We start from the raw sequence: 21,088 nt of genomic DNA on the forward strand, positions 1-21,088 counted from the left end.
TTTTTTCAGTTTACCATTTTACTTAGGTCGGATAGGATCATGGATGAACTTGAAGCTGAAATTTTGAAAAAGTTTGGAATGGGTGAAACATCACAATTATTTGGGTCGAGGTTGAGGCGATAGAAAAATTGACATGTTTTACGTCCTATTGTCATCCCTAAACGATTTTTTTTATAGTTGATTTAATTTTAGAAGAAATTAAAAAAATCGAAGGTCATAAAAGATAGAAAAAAACAAGATTTAAAATAATTATCTAAAACTTGAGGGTTAAAAATGTTATTAGCCCTTAAAAGTTTTACCCAACTCTCATGGAACCGACCAAAATTTGGTGCTTTTCCCAACGAATATGACTGAATGTTTTTGGTTGTTTTGAAAACGAGCTTGCTTGTACGTGTAACATTTTAATTGAAAAGACATAGAATATTTATAGTTTTATACCAACCTGGTTTATAATCTATTCTGGTTCAATGGATTGTGACAAAACCCAAATTTTAAAACATTATTCGAGGACTCATTTCCATGGTTTTTCAGACAACTGTACCTATCTTTTTATGTTTCTTTCTTCGACTCGGTTCCTGCAACCACAATTTGATGGAGAATCATCCCATCTCAAAACAAACAATAACTTTGATTGAGACGCTAGTTGTTTAATATATATGTGATGAAACACAAGATCGCATGCGTTTTACAATATACGATGATACAAATATGGGTAAATAATAGGGGCCAATCCCAATTATTAAAAAATGGGAGAAACCAATAGACTCGGTTCCTGCAACCACAATTTGATGGAGAATCATCCCATCTCAAAACAAACAATAACTTTGATTGAGACGCTAGTTGTTTAATATATATGTGATGAAAACAACAAGATCGCATGCGTTTACAATATACGATGATACAAATAATGGGTAAATAATAGGGGGCCAATCCCAATTATTAAAAAAATGGGAGAAACCAATAAATAAAAAATGAAAATAAGGTAGTAGTACATATTATCACTGGTTGTTGTTAGGGCAGTCGTCTTACTCTAATATCCTCATCATTTCAAGCAAACCAAGACTTTCCATACCCGTTGCGTTCTTCTCACGATTTTGCTGAGCTTTCCAGCAATGATACCCGGAACCAAAAATGCAGGAGAGTCGGGTCTTGCCGGATCGATTTCCGAAACAAAAGATGCACTATTGCCACTGCTATTCTTTCTAAGATAAAAGCTTCTGCTACCAGCATCCCCGATGGACATTGATTTATCAAGTAAGAAGAACTTAGAGGTCAAGGTTAGGGTTCTCCCTTCTTCGACATACTTGTTTACGTCGACAAGCTTTATAGTGTCATCGACACTGGACCCCAATTTGACCGTGGTCCGGACCGGCCCTGGGCTTCCTTCAACTGATACATTGATTACAACCTTAGCATCTTTGTTGTAACCATGCACCCCAAACTTCACGGGGAAAAAAAACAATTAAAGACTTCAGTTTCTAACACAAGTAGTGTATTACCTAAATTAGTTGGTTGGTTTCTTGAATCCCAATTCCCAATTGATTACGCACCAAGATAGTGGAACAAGTTTGACCAAATGAAAATAGTGGCATCACATACCTCGAAACACAGCTTCGGATAAGAAGAAGAAGGGGAGCAAAGACCCGACAAAGGAGGAGACGAAGCGAAGACGTCCGCACAAGTTTGAGGCCTAAATAAAGTTCCCACTTCAGTTTCAGACCCCAAGAAACCGCTCCTGGTTTGTTGATCTTGAGTGGCACTGCTCCAAAGACACGGCTCCGATGAACATCGCTTCAGGATCCTACCGTACTTGGACGACCTTTTCAACGATCGGCGATGTGGAGGAGGCGTCCGTAGCCGTGGGGTGGACGATGGGTGTGGAAGTTGCGGTCGCCGGCATCTGGGAAGCCGTCGTCTGAGACTCTTTTCGGACATAAAATGGAAGGGGGAAGATGAGTTTCCTCGGAATTTGTGTTGTTGGGTTTTTATGACTCTGTGTATTGAGAATCAAAAGGGTTTAGAAGCAGGGGATGGGGGATGGAACAGAGAGGGTTGTTGTTGGCAGTTTGCTCGGGAGTTAGAGGGCTTTTTTGTTTGGGTGAACTACACCGTGATTACCTAACTACTTCAATTTAATCAATCATATTATTTAATTATTTAAATATTTTAATCAAGTCATTAATCCTTTACCATTAACGAAAGAGGTGACGTGGTAATTAAAATTTGATATAATTATATATATTTGATTCTCAATATTTCTTCTTTATCATACTCTTCTATAACTTATTTTCTATCCAATTAGATGGTGACATGTGATGCCATGTATCATTATTTGTTTGAGTGATTAAATTTATTAAATTCAAATTAAAATTATGATCCAATTAATAGAATGCATAAATATTAATGACCAAATATATAATTATATCAATTTTTTGAACTATCATATTGTAGACACTCATTTTCGTCCGATGCTCGTTTAGAAAACAGTTTGAAAAACATATAATATATATATATATATATATATATTGAAAATATATATATTATATAGTTTTAAAACATTTTGAAGATATATATATATATATAATATAATTTTTGAAACATTTTTGAAAACTACATAATATATAGTTTTGCAAACATTTTTAAAAATATATATATATAATATATATTTTTAAAATATTTTTAAAAATATATATTTTATAGTTTTTGGAAATAGTTTTTATATATAATATATTATTATTATTATTTATTTTTCATTATACGTTTTTTTATTTTGTTAATTATTTTTTGTTTTAATTCGGTCCAGGTCAAGCAAGGGTGTGGACTGCCCAACAGGGTTTGGGCCTGACCCAGCCCAATCATGGATTAAGGTTTCAACAATTTTTCAAGGCGCCGCACAGTCAGCAAGATCGAGCCATCCAAGAAGATCCCGAGACTGACCATCCCAGGATTTAGCCAGCAATGTACACAGCCTGAAATAACCGGGAACGACCCCGTTGCCATCGGAAAACAGCCCCGTCAAGGGGCTATATAAATACCATCGAGGGAACACATCGGGGGGACACAAATTGAACCACGGTAAATACGAGAAAACAAACAAAAACACCAACCAACATCGATCAACAAAACAGAGCAAACGCATCAAGAAACCAATCGAGATTCGCAAGAGAAAAAACAAAATATCACCAAATAACTAAAAAACCAATAGACCAACATTCAAGGCTGAGGGACCCAGATCGTCAAAGCGTCGAAGGAACCGAGAGGAGCCAAGCATCAAAACCGAAGAGCCACCGAAAGTCGAAAGGCTCGTCGGAAAAGGTAAAAAAATTATTAGATCTACGTCGAGGGGGTTTGGTTTTTATATTTTGGTGTTCGGATTTGCGATCTTGAGGGTGAGACGAGTGTTTCGAGGTGTTTTGGGTTTGCCCGGCCACCGCTCGCGATGGCGGACGATAAATCTTGGCCGGGGAAGGTGACCAGTCTTCGGCCGGTCGGTTTTTAGGGGAGAGAATTTTATTTTTTTTTGGGTTTTTGGTTTAAAATGATATTTTTTTTTGTTTTGGGGGTATTTATAAAGGATGAACCTGTGTGTAATTAGACAATAGTTAAATTATTTCTGCAGTCCTGGACTTTGAAGTGTAATTCATTTTGGTCCCCTATTTTAATTTTGTCTCTAAATTTTCAATTTATTCGATTTAATCCTTATTCATACTTTTATATTTATGCAATTAAGTCATCCTAACCTTTTATTTTTTTCTTGCAGCTGATTTTTAGCTTCAATTTGATCCATAAATTTTGATTTATTTCAATTTGATCCTTTAAACTTTTATTTATTTTTTATTTACTCGTAATTTTAATATTTTTCCCATTTTCTTTATTATTCTTTTTAAACATTGTTTATATATATATATATTCTTTACACTCCTCTATTTTATTACTTTTAAAATTTAAACATTTTTATTTATTTCATTTTTTCCTTTTGATTTATTTAATGTTTATTTATTATTTATTATCTAACACTTTTGACTTTTTAGGAATACTTCCAATTGATTAAAGGTAAGCAATTTGAATCGGGTTTTTAAATTTAAATTTTTATTTTTATTTTTTTGCAATTCAGACAACCGACAAATTAATTGGTACCGAGAGGGCAGTACAAGGGTGCTAATCATTCCTTGACTGTAACCGACTCCCGAGCCCGACACATTTTCCAATAAAACGCATATCAGGTAAGATGGTGTCCGATCTGGCTAAATATTTTTAAAATGATCGGTGGCGGCTCTAACCCATTATTTCAAGTCGAAGCCCAATTTCAGGCCCAACCGAAAGACGGCCGCGACAGCTTGGCGACTCTGCTGGGGACAAGGTAAGTGAGTCAGGTCATAATTAATTTCCGATTATATTTTTAAGCAAAAAGAACGAGTTTAAATTTTAATTTATTTATTCGATTCTTATTATTTACATTTGATTATTTTTCAAGTAAATAGTTGTACTGACGTTTTTTCAATGATTTTAGATTTTTGAAAAAGTTTTCATCTCTGGCTCTATACCCGAGCTCTGAACCCTTTTTAAGTGGGGGTGAAAGTGACGCCTTTGTGAAAATTTATTCTCCGTGCGGGTCTAGCAAGTAACCTTCGGGATTCATATACATTATGTCTTTGTGTGAATTTATTCACATTGCGGGCATAAGGGAATGTATCATATCGAGTTTAACTTAGTCTAAATGAGCTTGTAATGGGCTAATGACTAAGGGTCTGGCAAGCCCAAATGGGCACGGGTAAGGAGAACTCGGGTACCTTCTTTAGAACCTAAATCGGGAGACTACTGGGAATTAGAGCCCACCTCAAAACCTCATTTCAAACCCTAGGCTACTTTAAGATTATTTCATGCTTTATTTTTTGTTCAAAGCATGTAAACTATAAATTTATACAGTTATGACTGGTTCAAAATTAACATGTGGGATAGAGATCATGTCCGGGTAGGAACAATAAGCATGTGTGGTAGATATCATATGGGATAGGACTTTTAATTTTCATTATTGCTTTAATTTACCTCATTAACTCTTTTCATATTTTTCTCTTTCATTTTATTTTCATCATTCACATCATTCAAAAAGAGGTGTTGATCCACAAAAACACGTTCGTTAAATGTAAATAGTTTGCATTAATGGACAAATGAGTTGTAATACAAGAGGTAAAAAACGCAAAACTCCGGCTATGGTCAGAGAATACTCAGAATGGACTTGGATTTACACTGAGCACACCAAAAGTAAACTTTTTGAGCTGGCAAAGGTTATAGGGGCAAGACGAGAAAAATGTTATTGACCTGGAGAGTCCCTTCAAAGATAACAAGAACAAGATGACAAAGCGATAGCCGAAACTGGAGGCCATTGTTGACGAATTCAAGAAATAAGCAGATAAACTTCGGATAGTTCCTATCGATGGAGGGCTCCAATGGTGTTTCCGTCAGGGAACAGACTCAGCCGAAAGTAAAAACCAGATGCAACCATTCGAGACTTCTTGGGACAAGTACAAAAAGTAGCTCAGAGAGGCCTGAATGGTTCGATAGGGAATTCAACCAGTGACAGAAGAATACGGAAGACGAATCAACCTGCCAGAAACTGTTCAGGGTCTAGAAGAATATACCTTTAAAATGTTTTTTGTCTCTTAAAAAATAACACTTTTGTCCCTAATAAGGATTATATATAATAACAGACATATTTTGGATCAATGTCTCGAACATTTCATGCATCATGCATTTAGACATGTTTTTCAGTTTGTTATTTTCATTTATTTACATTCGAATTAACTAACAGAAGAATGTCTCATTCAAAAAAGGGAATAAATACTGGATATACCACCTCAAGCATTGGACACACCTCATCCACATAACACCTACTTAAAAAGAAGAAGATGGAGGCTAAAATTGCTCAACTCGAAGAGAACATACTGAGGCTGCAAAGAGAGTTAGAAGAAAATATAAGCCAGAACAATCAAAGTACTTTGGATAAGATCACTAAGAGCCAAGAGTCCTTGGTCGATCATATTGTTGCAAAGTTATCTGGCTTACATCAAAGTGTGCCTGGGGCAGGTTCATCGGAAGGGGTAGCTATGGCACCTACCCTACAGGTGGTTATCTCACCTAGAATCTTACCTAAACTTCAAGGGGACTCATCCGCTATAAAGGTGAAAACCCCATCTACTGCAAAGATATATAATACTATATCTAACCCTGAGAATAATCCAGGTTATTACCATATAGCAGATTTAGACGAAGAGAATGACAAGGTAAAGAAGATGGAGAATAAAATCAAACAATTAGAGGACTAAATGAATGTGGTTAAAGAAGACAATGACTACTATAGAGTCGATGCCGCGGAACTTAGTCTAGTCCCAAACTTGGTTCTTCCTCCGAAATTCGAGAAGTTCGATGAGAACAGTTGCCCATCTGCGTACATCACCATATTCTGCTGAAAGATGACAGGATATGTAGGAAACGACTAACTCCTAATCCATTGTTTCCATGAGAGTCTGTCGGGCTCAGTCATCCGGTGGTACAATCACCTAAGTCGATCCCATATTAAGACTTGGAATGATTTAGCCAGTCATTTTTGGAATAATACAAACATGTCAATGACATGAGGACATATCGAGTTATGCTACAAAGTATAGAGAAGAAGCATAATGAAAGTTTCAGGCAATATGCACAGAAATGAAGGGATTTAGCTGTGCAGGTTCATCCACCTTTGGATGAGAAGGAAACCTGGAAGCTCTTCATGCAAACACTGAAGTCTCCTTACTTCGGGCACCTGGTTGCAATCACATACTGTAATTTTTCGAACTTGGTTATGGTCGGGGAGATTTAGAAACGACCATAAAGCAAGGCAAGATTGAGGAAGGGGAGGCAAGTAAGAAACCTCCTATGAAAAAGAGGGATTGAGAGATTAGCAACGTCAATACATACAATTCCAATAAGGGTGTTACAATCTCCAACCCAAAATCAACTGCAGCTGCACCGTTAGGTACTTCTGTAACACCCTCAACCCATACCCAACCCGGATACGAGTCCGATGTGTCACATTAACTTGTCAAAGCTCGTACATCTATAAAAAAACATAGAAAATTTAAATTTCTATTAACACAAAAGCCATATTTACATAATTGAGTTCAACACGTTACAAAATTGATCAGAGCATGCTTAAATTACACTTTCGTACATGCCAAAACTTTTAACTCAACCAAAATACATACAAAATACATACTATGAATTTACTTCTAATATGATCTTTGAGTGAAAATATGCTCAACAAATTCTATTCTTGATCCTCTTGCTCTTCGAAACCTACGTGTAAAAACGCCTACACGCTAAGTCATAGACTTAGTGAGGTATTATAAAATATATAATATACTTATAACATGTAATAATATATGCATATTATATTCTATCCTGTTATCCAAACTTATTTCATTTCATCACATAAGATAAAATCATCTCAAATTACGTATCAAGAAATAAATACATATGCATAGATCATTATTAATCTCCTTATCTATTGATCACATATTATTTACCTTTATAACATATTTATATTCATAATATATATTTATCATTACCTCTTTATTAGTTTATATGCATACATGATTCAATACAAGCAATGGTAATATGACAACATACCATCATACAAACTCTTTTCATATCTTTTATAAGCCCATGTATATTACTGAGAACTCAAGGTATATGAGTACTATGAGGTTGTGGACACATATACTGTCACCACAGCTCGTATAAAAATCCACTAAGTGGCATATGAAATTTGTGTCCCGAAGGACCTGTCCATATGTTCTTAAGAACATAGGTAATCCTGTCCATATATCTCGAAAGACATAGGTAATTTGTCCATATGTCTCTAAAGACATAGGTAATATATCCATATGTCTCGAAAGACAGATAACCCTCGACTCTTGGCATGCCAACTATACTTATAGCTCTCATGTCACCTATCATGGGCAATATCATTATAATTTATACCATTGCTCTTATGATCACATATTTCTTTTCCTCTGTCACATACTACATGTATATATAACCATCAATCTCATATCATATAACATATATCATATAATCATACTATTCATACAAAACATATCTGTTGAGTTAATCGATCGATGGAATTGGCCAAGAGGGGGTGAATTGGCAATAAAAATTTTGGTGGAAGCTTTTGTAGAAAATTGAAAATATTTGCACAGCGATTTAGAGTGATTCGACTTTCTCAACCAAAGTCTACGCCCACTACCTTAGCTATCCACACTAAGGATTTTCCAACAAATTCACTAATTTGTTCTTTCTTTTGAGGATAAAGAGTAACCATACAAATCCCTCAAGAATTATACCTCAAATTCTTGAGCACACTCTTTTTCAAAGAGAAATAAAGAGAAATACACAAATTTGCAAACTTACAAGGAAAACCTCACAAGGTAGATTGTTTGCACAATTATAGAACAAAGAAAGAACACTCAAGAATAATACAATTGATCACAATAAGTGTTCTTGAAAGAAAAAATGAATATTAAATGAAAAATAGGCTTGAAGTGCTCAAACAATGAGTTTGATGCTTTCTCTTTGATTCTCTCTCAATTCTTGTTGATTGTTGTTTCTTGTTTTTGATCAATGACTTCTAAGCTTGTATAAATACTCCTTCAATTGATTCTGAATGTTGGGGATGATTAGTGGAGTTAATGGATCCGTTTAAGTGTGAAAATAATTAATAAAACTGCTTGGAGCGTGGGGGGAATCGGTACCCCCTCATAGGGAATCGATTCCCTTAGTGTAAAATTCAAATATTTCGACCGTTGAACAGGGGAATCGGTACCCCCTTGAGGCAGAATCGGTTCCCTTCGAGCATTCTGTTATTTCTTGGAGCCAAACCATTCAGGGGGGAATCGTTTCCCTCTGGGCAATCTGCCCATTTTGGTTTGATTTTAATTAAGAAATGATTTTTGACTCGATTAAGGCTCGAAATACTTTGTAAATTTGTTTAACATATTTTTACACTTTAGTAAGGATTAAAATGAATTTTGAAAGACTTGGAGTAATATTTTGATATTCGAATAATTATATCGAATATACTTTAGAAAACCTTTTGTAAAATCTTAAAATTCATTTAACTTAATTTGTTATATCGAAACATCAAAATGTTTTCAACAATCTCCCCTTTTTTGATATAACAAAACATTTTAGTAATTTTAAGATTTTCTAATTGAAAATAAATTTTGAAATCGGTTTTGAAATTACTCCCCCTTACTATTACACTTCTCCCTCTTTTTGTTAAATCAAAAAGACTCTGAAACGTTTTTAAACAAAGTTTTGAAAAATTAGCCAATTGATATTTAGAAATTTAAAGCTTAAGCTGCTAAGAACACAATCAAAAGAGATATTAGCCATTAGTTTCATAATCAATATTCATAAATGAAAATGAAATGGTAAAATTGGTCATATATCTAAAATGATGCACAAAATTAAAATTTAAGCAAATCCACATATAAGTTCAAATCATCCATAAATCCAAAACATAAATTCAAACATATAAGCATCCAAATTCAAACAATCCACAAATTCAAACATCCAAAATGTTAAAACAGTACTTTCTAAGTTCCATCTAAGTGAAGTAAAGCACAACAAGAATCAAACATTCTTAGGAGGATCGAGAGGAGGAAAATGAGCTCGCATTGCGGCCATATCATGTGCGAACGAATTAATACGTTCATTCATTGTTGCGTTGTTCGCGCGCATCTCCCGGATAATCTCCAATTGTTGAGCTCCCATAGATGATAAATTGGATTCTATGGAAGTCAGTCGTGAGTCCATGGATGCATATCAAAAATCGAATGTCTCCATAAAAGAATAAAAATATGGAGGCATTTGATCTTCTTGTTGTGCTTGATCCTCATGCTACTCCGCCTCATCGTCAGCGTCGCCTGCTTCCGGAGGTTGCTCTCCAGTACAAACCCATATACCAGTCTCTTCATTGATCTTCCATCCCAATTTAGTTAAAAAAAATTGATTTGGTTTTTGAGTGGAAAAGCGGCATTAAGACCAACCCTAAGCTCGACTTTAGAAAATAGATTACTCAGAATACAACCATAAACTAGAGATGAATAGAGTTTCTTGTTAGGAACAACGTTTACAGTTTCGATAATTTCAGCAAAGATAATCTGAGGTAGGTTTATTTTGAGATTATTTTGGATGCAATTAAGCCAAAAGATATCCAAGGCTCGAAGAGTAGAGTATCTGCCTCCGGATGGTCAAAACCACCAAGAGATCATAAGATGAAGGAAACTGTCATGAAGATCTAAAACACTCACACTATCCCTTCGTTTATACTGAGAACCTACCATTTTTTTTTCATTGTCTAAGCATGCATTATCTAATCCTAATACGTTGGCTATGTAATACGGGACAATGTAAAAGAATTTTCCTAGAAGATAGGATTGTATTCCTATGGTTGCAGTTTTAGTCCAGTTTTGAACGCAAACGACATTAGAGTAGAAGATACGAACGACTTGATGATAAACTATTGGTTCAAGTTCGAAGATTTTATCAACTTTCCACTCTTGTAGGGTAGGAAGATGTCAAAATTTATGTCTAACATGGCTTAAAGAGATGAGATTCGTTCTTCCTGGATTTTGTAAGACTCAAAGTATTGAGAATACCTAAATAAAAGATTTTATCTACGACCGGGTTCATTGAAGCACGAATTACGAATGGTAATATTTAGATCATCGGGATTAGGATTAGGAATTTGTTGGAAATGAGGTGGATTTGGAGGTGAGTTAGGAGGTTGGTTTGATCGACTAGAGGAAGGTCTAGAATGTTTGTGAGACATGACGTAAGATAATCGGAATAGAAATAGTAACCTACAATTTTAAAACACAAGTATGCAACAACTATCAATCCCAAAACTCAAATGAGTCCTCAATATTTCAAGGTTCTCTAAAACAATCCTAATGGGCAAAGTTTTTGAAAACTATTGAAAAATAAGGTTTGAAAGTCTTAATCCATATATTTTTCATGAAAGACAACATAATTGAATCAAAAACATCAATAATTCTCGAAAATAATAAATATATATATAATTAAAAAATTTAATTTCGAAATTCACAGAAAATTTTGAAAAATTGTTCGTTTTTGATTAAATTTGTTGTAAAATATAGTTTCTAAACACTAAACAATCAATGCCCGATATAATGTTCAACTTAGAACTAATTAAAACTAGTCCTAAAATCAAAAATTGATAAAATAAAAGTTTAGAAAAATACCTTGAATATTTTCGGATTTGAGTGAGATTGGATGAAGTTTGCATGATTTTAATGATTTTAGCAGGTTTAGGAGATGAAATGCGAAGTGATTCCGACTAGAAATCGATGTTTTGAAGCAATGTAAAGATTTAGGGAGATGGAGAGAGTGAACGGCGGCAAAGAAAAAAAGAGAGGGTTTGAGAGAATATGCAGTTTGGGCGTTAAAAATAACAGAACCCGTGGGGGTATCGATTCCCTCCAAGGGAGGAATAGGTTCCCCTTTAAGGGGGTATCGATTCATCCTGCACCAAAATGCTAAAAATCTGATTTTAAACACTTAGAATGCTAAATTAATTTGCTCTAATGGTATTGTCAACTCATATATTGAAAATTAATCATGTTCAATCAATCAATTTTATCTTTAAACTACATTTGAACATAAAATTAGTTTTTACTAAGAATCATAAACTCCCCCTAACTAATAGCAAAGAATGCAATCAAAATTATTATTATTATAAGCATTTTTCTTAAAAGTGCTAAAATTAATTTAAACACTAAGTGAAGATAGGTCAGTTAAATCTAATTCTCTCCTAACTGTCCAAAATCTTTCTTTGTCTAAATGTTTTGTAAAGATATCCGCTAATTGGTGCAAAGTATCAACAAATTCTAGAACTACAACTTCCTTAGCGACATGGTCTCTAATGAAATGATGTCTAATTTCAATATGCTTAGTTCTAGAGTGTTGGATGAGATTTTTAGTGAGACAAATAGCACTAGTATTGTCACACTTGATAGGAATGGTACCTACTTCAATTCCATAATCAAAAAGTTGTTGTTTCATCCATAAAACTTGTGCACAACAACTACCTGCTGAAATATATTCCGCTTCAGTGGTAGATAATGCAACACAATTTTGTTTCTTTGAAAACCAAGAAATCATCATATTTCCAAGGAATTGGCAAGTACCAGAGGTGCTTTTCCTATATAATTTGCATCCTCCATAATCCTTATCAGAGAAGGCATGCAAGCTAGAGCTAGAGCCTCTAGGATACCAAAGTCCTAAACTAGGAGTGTCCTTAAGGTATCTAAAGATTCTCTTAACAGCTAGTAAATGTGATTCCTTAGGACATGATTGAAATCTAGCACATAAGCAAACACTAAACATAATGTCCGGTCTACTTGCGGTTAAATAAAGCAAAGAGTCAATCATTGACCTATATAATTTAACATCCACACATTTACCTCATTCATCTTTGTAAAGCTTTGTAGATGAGCTCATTGGAGTGTCATGAGGTTTCCCATTTTCCAGTCCAAACTTCTTGAGCATATATTTGACGTATTTAGCTTGATTGATGAATATGTCATCTTTTCTTTGCTTGATTTGGAGTCCCAAGAAAAATGAGAGCTCCCCCATCATGCTCATCTCGAATTCACTTTGCATTAGCTTAGAAAATTATTGGCAAAGAACATCATTAGTAGAACCAAATATTATATCATCAACATAAATTTGAAATACTAATAAATATTTACCTTTATGCTTTAAAAACAATATAGTGCCAACATTCCCTTATGAAAAACCTTTTTCAATTAAAAAGTTTGACAATCTTTCATACCAAGCTCTAGGAGCTTGTTTTAAACCATAAAGGGCTTTTGTCAATTTAAGAACATGATTTGGAAATTTTGAATCTTCAAAACCAGGAGGTTGTTCCACATACACTTCTTCTTTTATAAAACCATTTAAAAATACACTTTTAACATCCATTTGATATAATTTAAATTCATTGAAATATGCAAATGCTAATAACATTCTAATTTCTTCCATCCTAGCTACGGGAGCGTATGTTTCATCATAGTCTATGCCCTCTTATTGGGTATACCCTTGAGCAACAAGTCTAACCTTGTTTCTCACTATATTACCACTTTCATCAAGCTTATTCCTAAATACCCATCTAGTACCTACAATAGATTTATTACTAGGCCTTTCAACTAATGTCCATACTTTACTTCTCTCAAATTGATTTAACTCTTCTTGCATAGCCATAATCCAATGTTCATCATTTAACGCTTCTTTAATATTCTTAGGCTCTATGCATGAGATAATAATTACAAATATTTCTAAAAGAAGATCGAGTTGTTACCCCTTTGGATGGATCACCTATTATTTCACCATCCTTGACATAGTTGTATTCCCTTGGGTAAGAGATTTTCCTTTCTTCAATGGTTGGATTCTCGAGAGGATCTTGAGTTTCCCCATCTTTTGTTTCTTCACTTGATGATGGTTCTCCAACGTTATGTCAACGTCATTTATGTATATAATACATACATCATCATTCACACAAGAATCCTTCCTCGAAAGGGGATTATCATCGAAAATAACATGTATAGACTCTTCTACAACTAAAGTTCTTTTATTAAATACCCGATAAGCTTTAGAATTTAAGGAATAACCCAGAAAAATTCCTTCATCACTTTTAGCATCAAATTTGCCAAGATTGTCTTTTCCGTTGTTTAAAACAAAACATTTACATCCAAAAGGATGAAAATAGCTAATGTTAGGCTTTTTAGTATTAAAAAGTTCATATGGAGTTTTCTTCAAAATAAGCCTAATCATTACTCGATTAATAATATAACAAGCAGTATTTGTGGCTTTCATCAAAAATATTTTGGCAAATTGTTTTCACAAAGCAAGGTTCTAGCCATTCATTCTAAAGTTCAATTTTTCCTCTCAACAACTTCATTTTGTTGAGGGGTTCTAGGTGCTGAAAATTTATGGCTAATACCATTAGAATTACAAAATTCAATAAATCCAAGACAAATGCATATTGTTTTCCACCCAAGCTAGTAATCCTAGATGGCCCAAAAAGATCTAAATGGATCAATTGTAATACTCTACTAGTGGATACATCATTAATGGATTTAAAAGAAACTCGTTTTTGTTTTTCTTTAGCACAAGCATCACATATTTTATCATTATCAAATTTCAATTTAGGCAGCCCTCTTACTAAGTCTCCTTGAATTAACCGTTGCAAAACACTCATGCTAGCATGTCCTAGTCTCCTATGCCATAACCAACTATCATGCTCATCCTTAGCAACTAGACATAAATTAGTCATATTATAGAATCTAAATGCACCATGTAAATGTTTCCTATTCTATGACCAATAAACATAATCAAAATGGATGCAATGTCAATCAATTTTGCAATCATTAATTTAAAATAAGACATTGTATTTTTATTAAATTCATTTATCAAGAGATTATGTTTTTAACCCATTCACAAATAAAACATTATACAATGCCGATAATAGAGATTTTATGCATAAAGTTTTTGAAAATGTTATGCATTAAAACTTTATAATATTAAAAAAAATAAGATCTATGCATAAACATTAAGAAAAATTTAAGGTCAGAATTTTGCAAAACCAAAGTTCTTGAAAAATCGATATCAATTGTTAAAGAGATATCAATTACATTTTAAAAACAATTTTGACCAAAAATTAATATGATGAACTAGAGTTTATAAAACATTACCAAAAATTATTATGTCATCGTACAATATTTTTCAACATACATGAAATAAAACATAATCATTTAGAATTATTCAACATTTTAAACCCTCATGCATGCATAAACTAAATGAGTAACCAAATAAAATAATAACATTAAGTTTAGAGGTTACCCATTCCTCTTTCATGTGTGGCTAGAGCATCTTGAATATCATCATCTTCATCACCATTGCCCCCACACACCTACAAGAGACATTTAAGTAGATTTTGGTATCCAAATTGCTTTGGATCCTTGAACATTAGTTTCAATGCCTCTTGTTCCTTTTAGAACCCATACTTGTCTAATTTTAAATCGTTTTCATTTATTTAAATGACAAGTATGTTCCTTATGACCATGATAATGACAATGTGAACATATTATCCTTTTTGAACTAGATGAATTATTTAAAATGATCTCTTTTTCTTTTGTTAAACATTCTTTCAAATCGAAATTTTCTTTTTCAATAATTTCAAATTTCATTTTTGAAAGCTCTATATCCTGCGTCAAGATTTCATTTTGATTTTCAAAATCCATTTTCGTTTCTAGAAGAAGTTTGTTTAATTTGAAAATTTCTTTTTCAAAGTTTTCAGATTTCGTTTTTGAAAGCTCTAACTCCTTTCTCAATATTTTATTTTGATTTTCTAAATCTGTTTTAGCTTTCAAAAGAATATCATTTTTAGCTATAAATTTAGAAATCAATTTATTGTATTTGGAGTTTCATGGTCTCAAACTCCGAAAATAATTCATCGTAAGCATCTTGTAACTCATTAAAAGATTTTGAATTTAATCTATTTGAGTTAGAAGATACCTTTGGCTCTGTGAGAGCTAATAGAGACATCACCTTTATTAGTTCTTCTTCTTTATTGTCTCTATAGATCTTCTCAATCTTATCCCACATCTCCTTGGCATTTGAACAAAAAGAAACTCATTTATATACATTAGGATCAATTTCACAACACAACATGTGCATAGCCTTTGTATTTTGTTGAGCTTTCTTCCGTTCTTGATTACTCCACTTCTTTGCCTTATTCGTAGGAGAAGAATATCATTTCTTGATCATCATCCAAGCTTCCATATCAAATGATTGGATAAATATCATCATAAACTTCTTCCAACGACGATAATTTGTTCCGTTGAAGTGTGAAGGCACGTCAATTGGTCTGGATTCTTCTATAGAGAATGAATCGGAAGTGGACACCATCTTTATCGATTTAACTCTTCCCGAATCGACTCAAGAGGTGGTTAAACCTTCAAATGAGTGAGGCTATGTTATCATTTGTTGAGTTAATCGATCGATGGAATTGGCCAAGAGGGGGTGAATTGGTAATAAAAATTTTGATGGAAGCTTTTGCAGAAAATTGAAAATATTTGCACATGATTTAGAGTGGTTCGACTTTCTCAACCAAAGTCTACGTCCACTACCTTAGCTATCCACACTATAATTTTCCAACAAATTCACTAATTTGTTCTTTCTTTTGAGGACAAAGAGTAACCTTACAACTCCCTCAAGAATTATACCCCAAATTCTTGAGCATACTCTTTTTCAAAGAGAAATACACAAATTTGCAAACTTATACACAATCCTAGAACAAATAAAGAACACTCAAGAATAATACAATTGAGCACAATAAGTGTTATTGAAAGAAAAAAATGAATATTGAATGAAAAATAGGCTTGAAGTGCTCAAACAATGAGTTTGATGCTTTCTCTTTGATTCTCTCTCAATTCTTGTTGATTGTTATTTCTTGTTATTGATCAATGGCTTCTAAGCTTGTTTAAATACTCCTTCAATTGATTCTGGACGTTGGGGATGATTAGTAGAGTCAATGGAGCCGTTTAAGTGTGAAAACAATTAATAAAACTGCTTGGAGAGTGGGGGGAATCGGTACCCCCTCATAGGGAATCGATTCCCTTAGTGTAAAATTCAAATATTTCGACCGTTGAACAGGGGGAATCGGTACCCCTTGGGGGGAATCGGTTCCCTCTGGGCAATCTACCCATTTTGGTTTGATTTTAATTAAGAAATGATTTTTGGCTCGATTAAGGCTCGAAATACTTTGTAAATTTGTTTAACATATTTTTACACTTTAGTAAGGATTAAAATGAACTTTGAAAGACTTGGAGTAATATTTTGATATTCGAATAATTATATCGAATATACTTTAGAAAACCTTTTGTAAAATCTTAAAATTCATTTAACTTAATTTGTTATATCGAAACATCAAAATGTTTTCAACAATATCACACATACAATAACATATAACTCATATAACACTTTCATATACTCTTATAGTTTATTGCACTTTCTTATGAAATCATTTATATCATATAGTTTATACTTTGTCATCCTATATTCACATATATCATGTAACATATATGATTACATATCACATGTTCATTCAATTCCTTATATCTCTATGGTCATATATATATAATATCCCATAGATTCAACACAATCATGTAACATATATAACCACATATATCATTTATACTCATTCACTATTATACTAACTTGTACTCATATATATATCATATAACATATGCAATAACCATTAACATACATACATCATGTCAACCATATGCTCCTATTAGGAGTTCATACATCCTATTCTAGGAAATAGACTTATCACAGTCTTATTTTCATGAAACAACATGTAATAACTAACATGCACTTACCTTAGTCTTGCTTGCTTTAATTTGATCCTAATTCTTCGATTGTTCTGGAACAAGATTACGTTATATATCTACATAATAATACATTTTAAGGCAATTATTAGATACTTACACCTTGTAATTTGATACTAATAACTTAAACGAACTTAATAAACCAATAATCACTTTTTTTCCTTTAGAGGGTATAGATACCCTTCTTAGGGCATCGATACCCTCATTGTATTCTGTGATTTTTCGTTCAAGGGGGTATCGATACCTAACTGGGGTATCGGTACCCTCATTACATTATGTGATTCTTTTTGTTTGAGAGGGTATCAGTACTGTTGAATGGGTACCGATACCCCTAGCCCAGAAATCACATTTTTGTGCACGAAAATTCTTCATTTCCAACTCAATACATCTTATTTCCTTCCTTCATATATTCTTAATTCATCTACATGTTAGTAAAACTCATTTCTACTCAATAATCACATCTTAAACCTCAAAATCCTATCCACCACATAGAATTCAAGAATTAAACTAAATTTTCAACATGTTCTAAAACTCATTCTATCACTTCATATCTCTTAATTTAACTCTTAACAAGTCAAATTTAGCTTTAAATTTAACTTATCAACTCTTCTTCAAGATTTCACTTAACTCCCAATCTTCAATCCATATTATATTTTTCATCTTATAGTTTTAAGATAACTTAAGTTTTCCTTAATCTTAAGTATCATCCAATGATCAAAAACCAAATTTAATTTCAACTAAAAGCCAACTAATAAGAAATCTCACCTTAACAAGTTGGAGTTCACGGCTGGAAGAAGATGAAGAAGATAACTCTAGAAAGCTTTTTTTTTCTCCTTCATTCCCACGTGTAACCCATATATATATCCTCACTTAATAATTATCTTTCCATCAAATTACCATTTTGCCCTTATATATTTCATTCTTTAATATTTAAATCCTACACAACATTTTTCATATAATCCCCCAAACTTTTCAATTTATCTACTTTGACCAACAAATTCTAAAATATTTCAATTTAGTCACTAACTTGATATAGAGGATGTTACAACTTCTAGACAAGATTTCAGGGAACCCAAGAAAGAAAGAAAAAGGGGACATTTCGACCCTATTCCCATGATTTACAAAGAACTTTATCAACAACTTTTTGACATCCACGTAGTGTCACCATATCCGGTAGAACCCATGAAGCCCCCATACCCCAGGTGGTATGATGAGAATGCTCATTGCAAATATCATGGCGGTGTCTCAGGGTACACTATTGAGAACTGTTACGCATTAAAGAGAATCGTGCAAAAGATGTGTAACGAGAATTGGATCGACTTCAACAACTCGGGGGCATCCAAATAAGGAAGAAGATCATTTCATTTCATCATTTACAATATTTTTTTTGAATTTGTTTTTCATCTTTTCTTAGTTTTTTGTAAGGATATTTAAATAAATTTATGTTACTTTAAAGATGGAGAGCAATGAATCAAATTTGCAAACTTGAAATTCTTTGAATATCAACTGAATTAAAAAAACCCTGTAAATGATTCAGAGTTACAGATCTTTGACAAAGTGACATGATTTAAATTTGGTAAAATAACAAGGACCCTGACCTTACCCCAGAAGATACACTCAAACACCGTACCCTTCTCTTACAATAACTGATATAGCCTTATCTTCTCATAAGGGAATGAATAAGAGGCTTGGTATTTAGGTATACATAGGAGCGGACAACATGGGGCATCTTTTGCGTATGACTTTATTATACTTTTGTTTAAGACGTTCAATGATGATGATGATCTTTACAGTTGGAATAGTCGAGTAGGCGACTCTATTTCAAGTCAGTTACTTGGAAATTATACTCTAAAATATGAAAATTTTGACTTTCAACAAACACTTAGACTATAACAGGTTCTTCTTGACAATCTTAATAAATTGAATCTGTAAAGCTGAGCTATTTCACTAAAGCAATTGGTTATAGAGGAAACTCGAAAGCTCCGGTTTTATAAATAGATTGCATTCAAACCATGACATTGCTCGGACGCTTAGCAATTCAGTGTTTGCTCTACTACGATTGTCAGGCTGAAGACTTTATGATGAGATGAACCCTTCAGTAAACCTGATAAAAGTGATTATAATATTATGTTGTCCCTCTAGAGCAATTGGTTAAATGCCCCAGCTTTAGGGATAAGATTCAGCTAGCTAGACAATGACAAATCAAATCAAATTTATCTACATAAAGAGTTTCGATAAAGATGGACTAAGGGAGTTAAGGAACACATATTATAGTCAATTTCACACAAGCACTCAAGAATTTCATATTTAGATTGATATTTATGCACTATCTTTGTTACAGGGGCCTATGAAGCTTGAACAAATGAAAGATTTCAGAGAACCAAAATAGAAGGTCTAGTAATTGATTATGCTAGTTGTGTCATTTTGTCTGCATCTAATTAAAATGCCAAGCCGAAAAAGAGGGGCATGTTGCGATGTTCAAAAAGAAAGAAATGAAATTTTGGTGGTCGAAACCTTAGAAAATAGAGGGCCAACCTGAAGCCAACTCAGTAATTTGGACATTTGTCAAAGAGCTATAACTCTGAAAGCATTAAAAGCTATTGATTCTTTTGATTTTCTTTGAATCCATATTTATGATTTGATTCGATTGTGAGACTGATTTAAGAGGCAATGTTTTACAAAATTCTTATATCATTTTTCCTTCTAAAATAAGAGAAATGAGAATAACATTTTTAAACAAGATAGTCTCAAATATGAAATGATGCAACTCGAGAAGAAAATTGGTATGGTCGATTCCGAGGACAAGATCGATAGACAAAATGAGGCTCATCCAAGAGATAAAACATAACTAATTCATGTTGCATGCATCTTAGACATACTTAAGAGCATCACATTCATCATTTTTTAGAATACATAATTTTTGCAGCTTTTAGAGTCAAGTTTCAACTTCAAGGAGAAAGATACTCGATTAATGACACCTTCAAAAAAACCGATTGTGGTTGTTTAACTTAGTGGCAAGGAACTACATCTCAACCAACTTGACATATTGAAAGATCTTATAATCAAATTTAGACGGGTTCGAGAGCCAATCCAGAACGAATCCAGTTCAGCTTAACTCAATGACGAGTGGCTAGTTTTAAGTTAATGTTTTCAAGCCAGATTTCAACTCCACGACAGATGATATCTGGTTGACAGAATTTACCACTTGGCTTTTCCTTAAAAGGGGTCATCTGAAGAATTATGATCGACTTAGACCCGCAAAGAGGGGTTATCCTTCATTTAGAGGAAATTTATAGTACATCTTAAGTCGAGAAAAGATGTCTGTCAATAAACAACTTTCCAGTTTCATCCAATTTCAACTTCGTAGCGAAGGATATTGGACTCAAAACAATGCAACTTAAACAAGATTGGATTTCAACTTCACAACGAATGATATCCAATTCAAAGCTCAACTTCACAGCGAATGAGACATCCATTTTTAACTTCACGATGAAGGATATCGTGCCCAAGTGTATTGACTCAATTTCACATCAAATGAGTCATCTGTAACAGTAGAGGGTTATCTCTCA

The 21,088-nt window shown here is 33.4% G+C and overlaps 1 protein-coding gene across 1 annotated transcript; it reads right to left on the reverse strand.

Annotated features, from left to right (window-relative positions):
• Nucleotides 1–1,025: 1,025 nt before the first annotated feature.
• LOC120193474 (uncharacterized protein At4g22758-like) lies at nucleotides 1,026–1,958 on the reverse strand. Its single transcript, XM_039195959.1, has 2 exons — nucleotides 1,600–1,958; nucleotides 1,026–1,441 (listed from the first exon to the last, which is right to left on the reverse strand). Exons 1-2 carry the CDS (start codon nucleotides 1,933–1,935, stop codon nucleotides 1,043–1,045), a joined length of 735 nt encoding a protein of 244 aa, XP_039051890.1. The 5' UTR covers nucleotides 1,936–1,958; the 3' UTR covers nucleotides 1,026–1,042.
• Between the last annotated feature and the right edge of the window lie 19,130 nt (nucleotides 1,959–21,088).

This window comes from Hibiscus syriacus, unplaced genomic scaffold, assembly GCF_006381635.1.
Source record: "Hibiscus syriacus cultivar Baekdansim isolate YM2019G1 unplaced genomic scaffold, ASM638163v2 tig00116996_pilon, whole genome shotgun sequence".
Lineage (NCBI taxonomy): Eukaryota > Viridiplantae > Streptophyta > Magnoliopsida > Malvales > Malvaceae > Hibiscus > Hibiscus syriacus.

Bases quoted from the DNA above. Each gene is read 5' to 3' on its own strand.
- LOC120193474 (XM_039195959.1), bottom strand. From the start codon at position 1,935: ATGTCCGAAAAGAGTCTCAGACGACGGCTTCCCAGATGCCGGCGACCG. The intron at 1,442-1,599 runs GTATGTGATGCC...TTCCCCGTGAAG, and splicing joins ATCCGAAGCTGTGTTTCGAG to TTTGGGGTGCATGGTTACAA.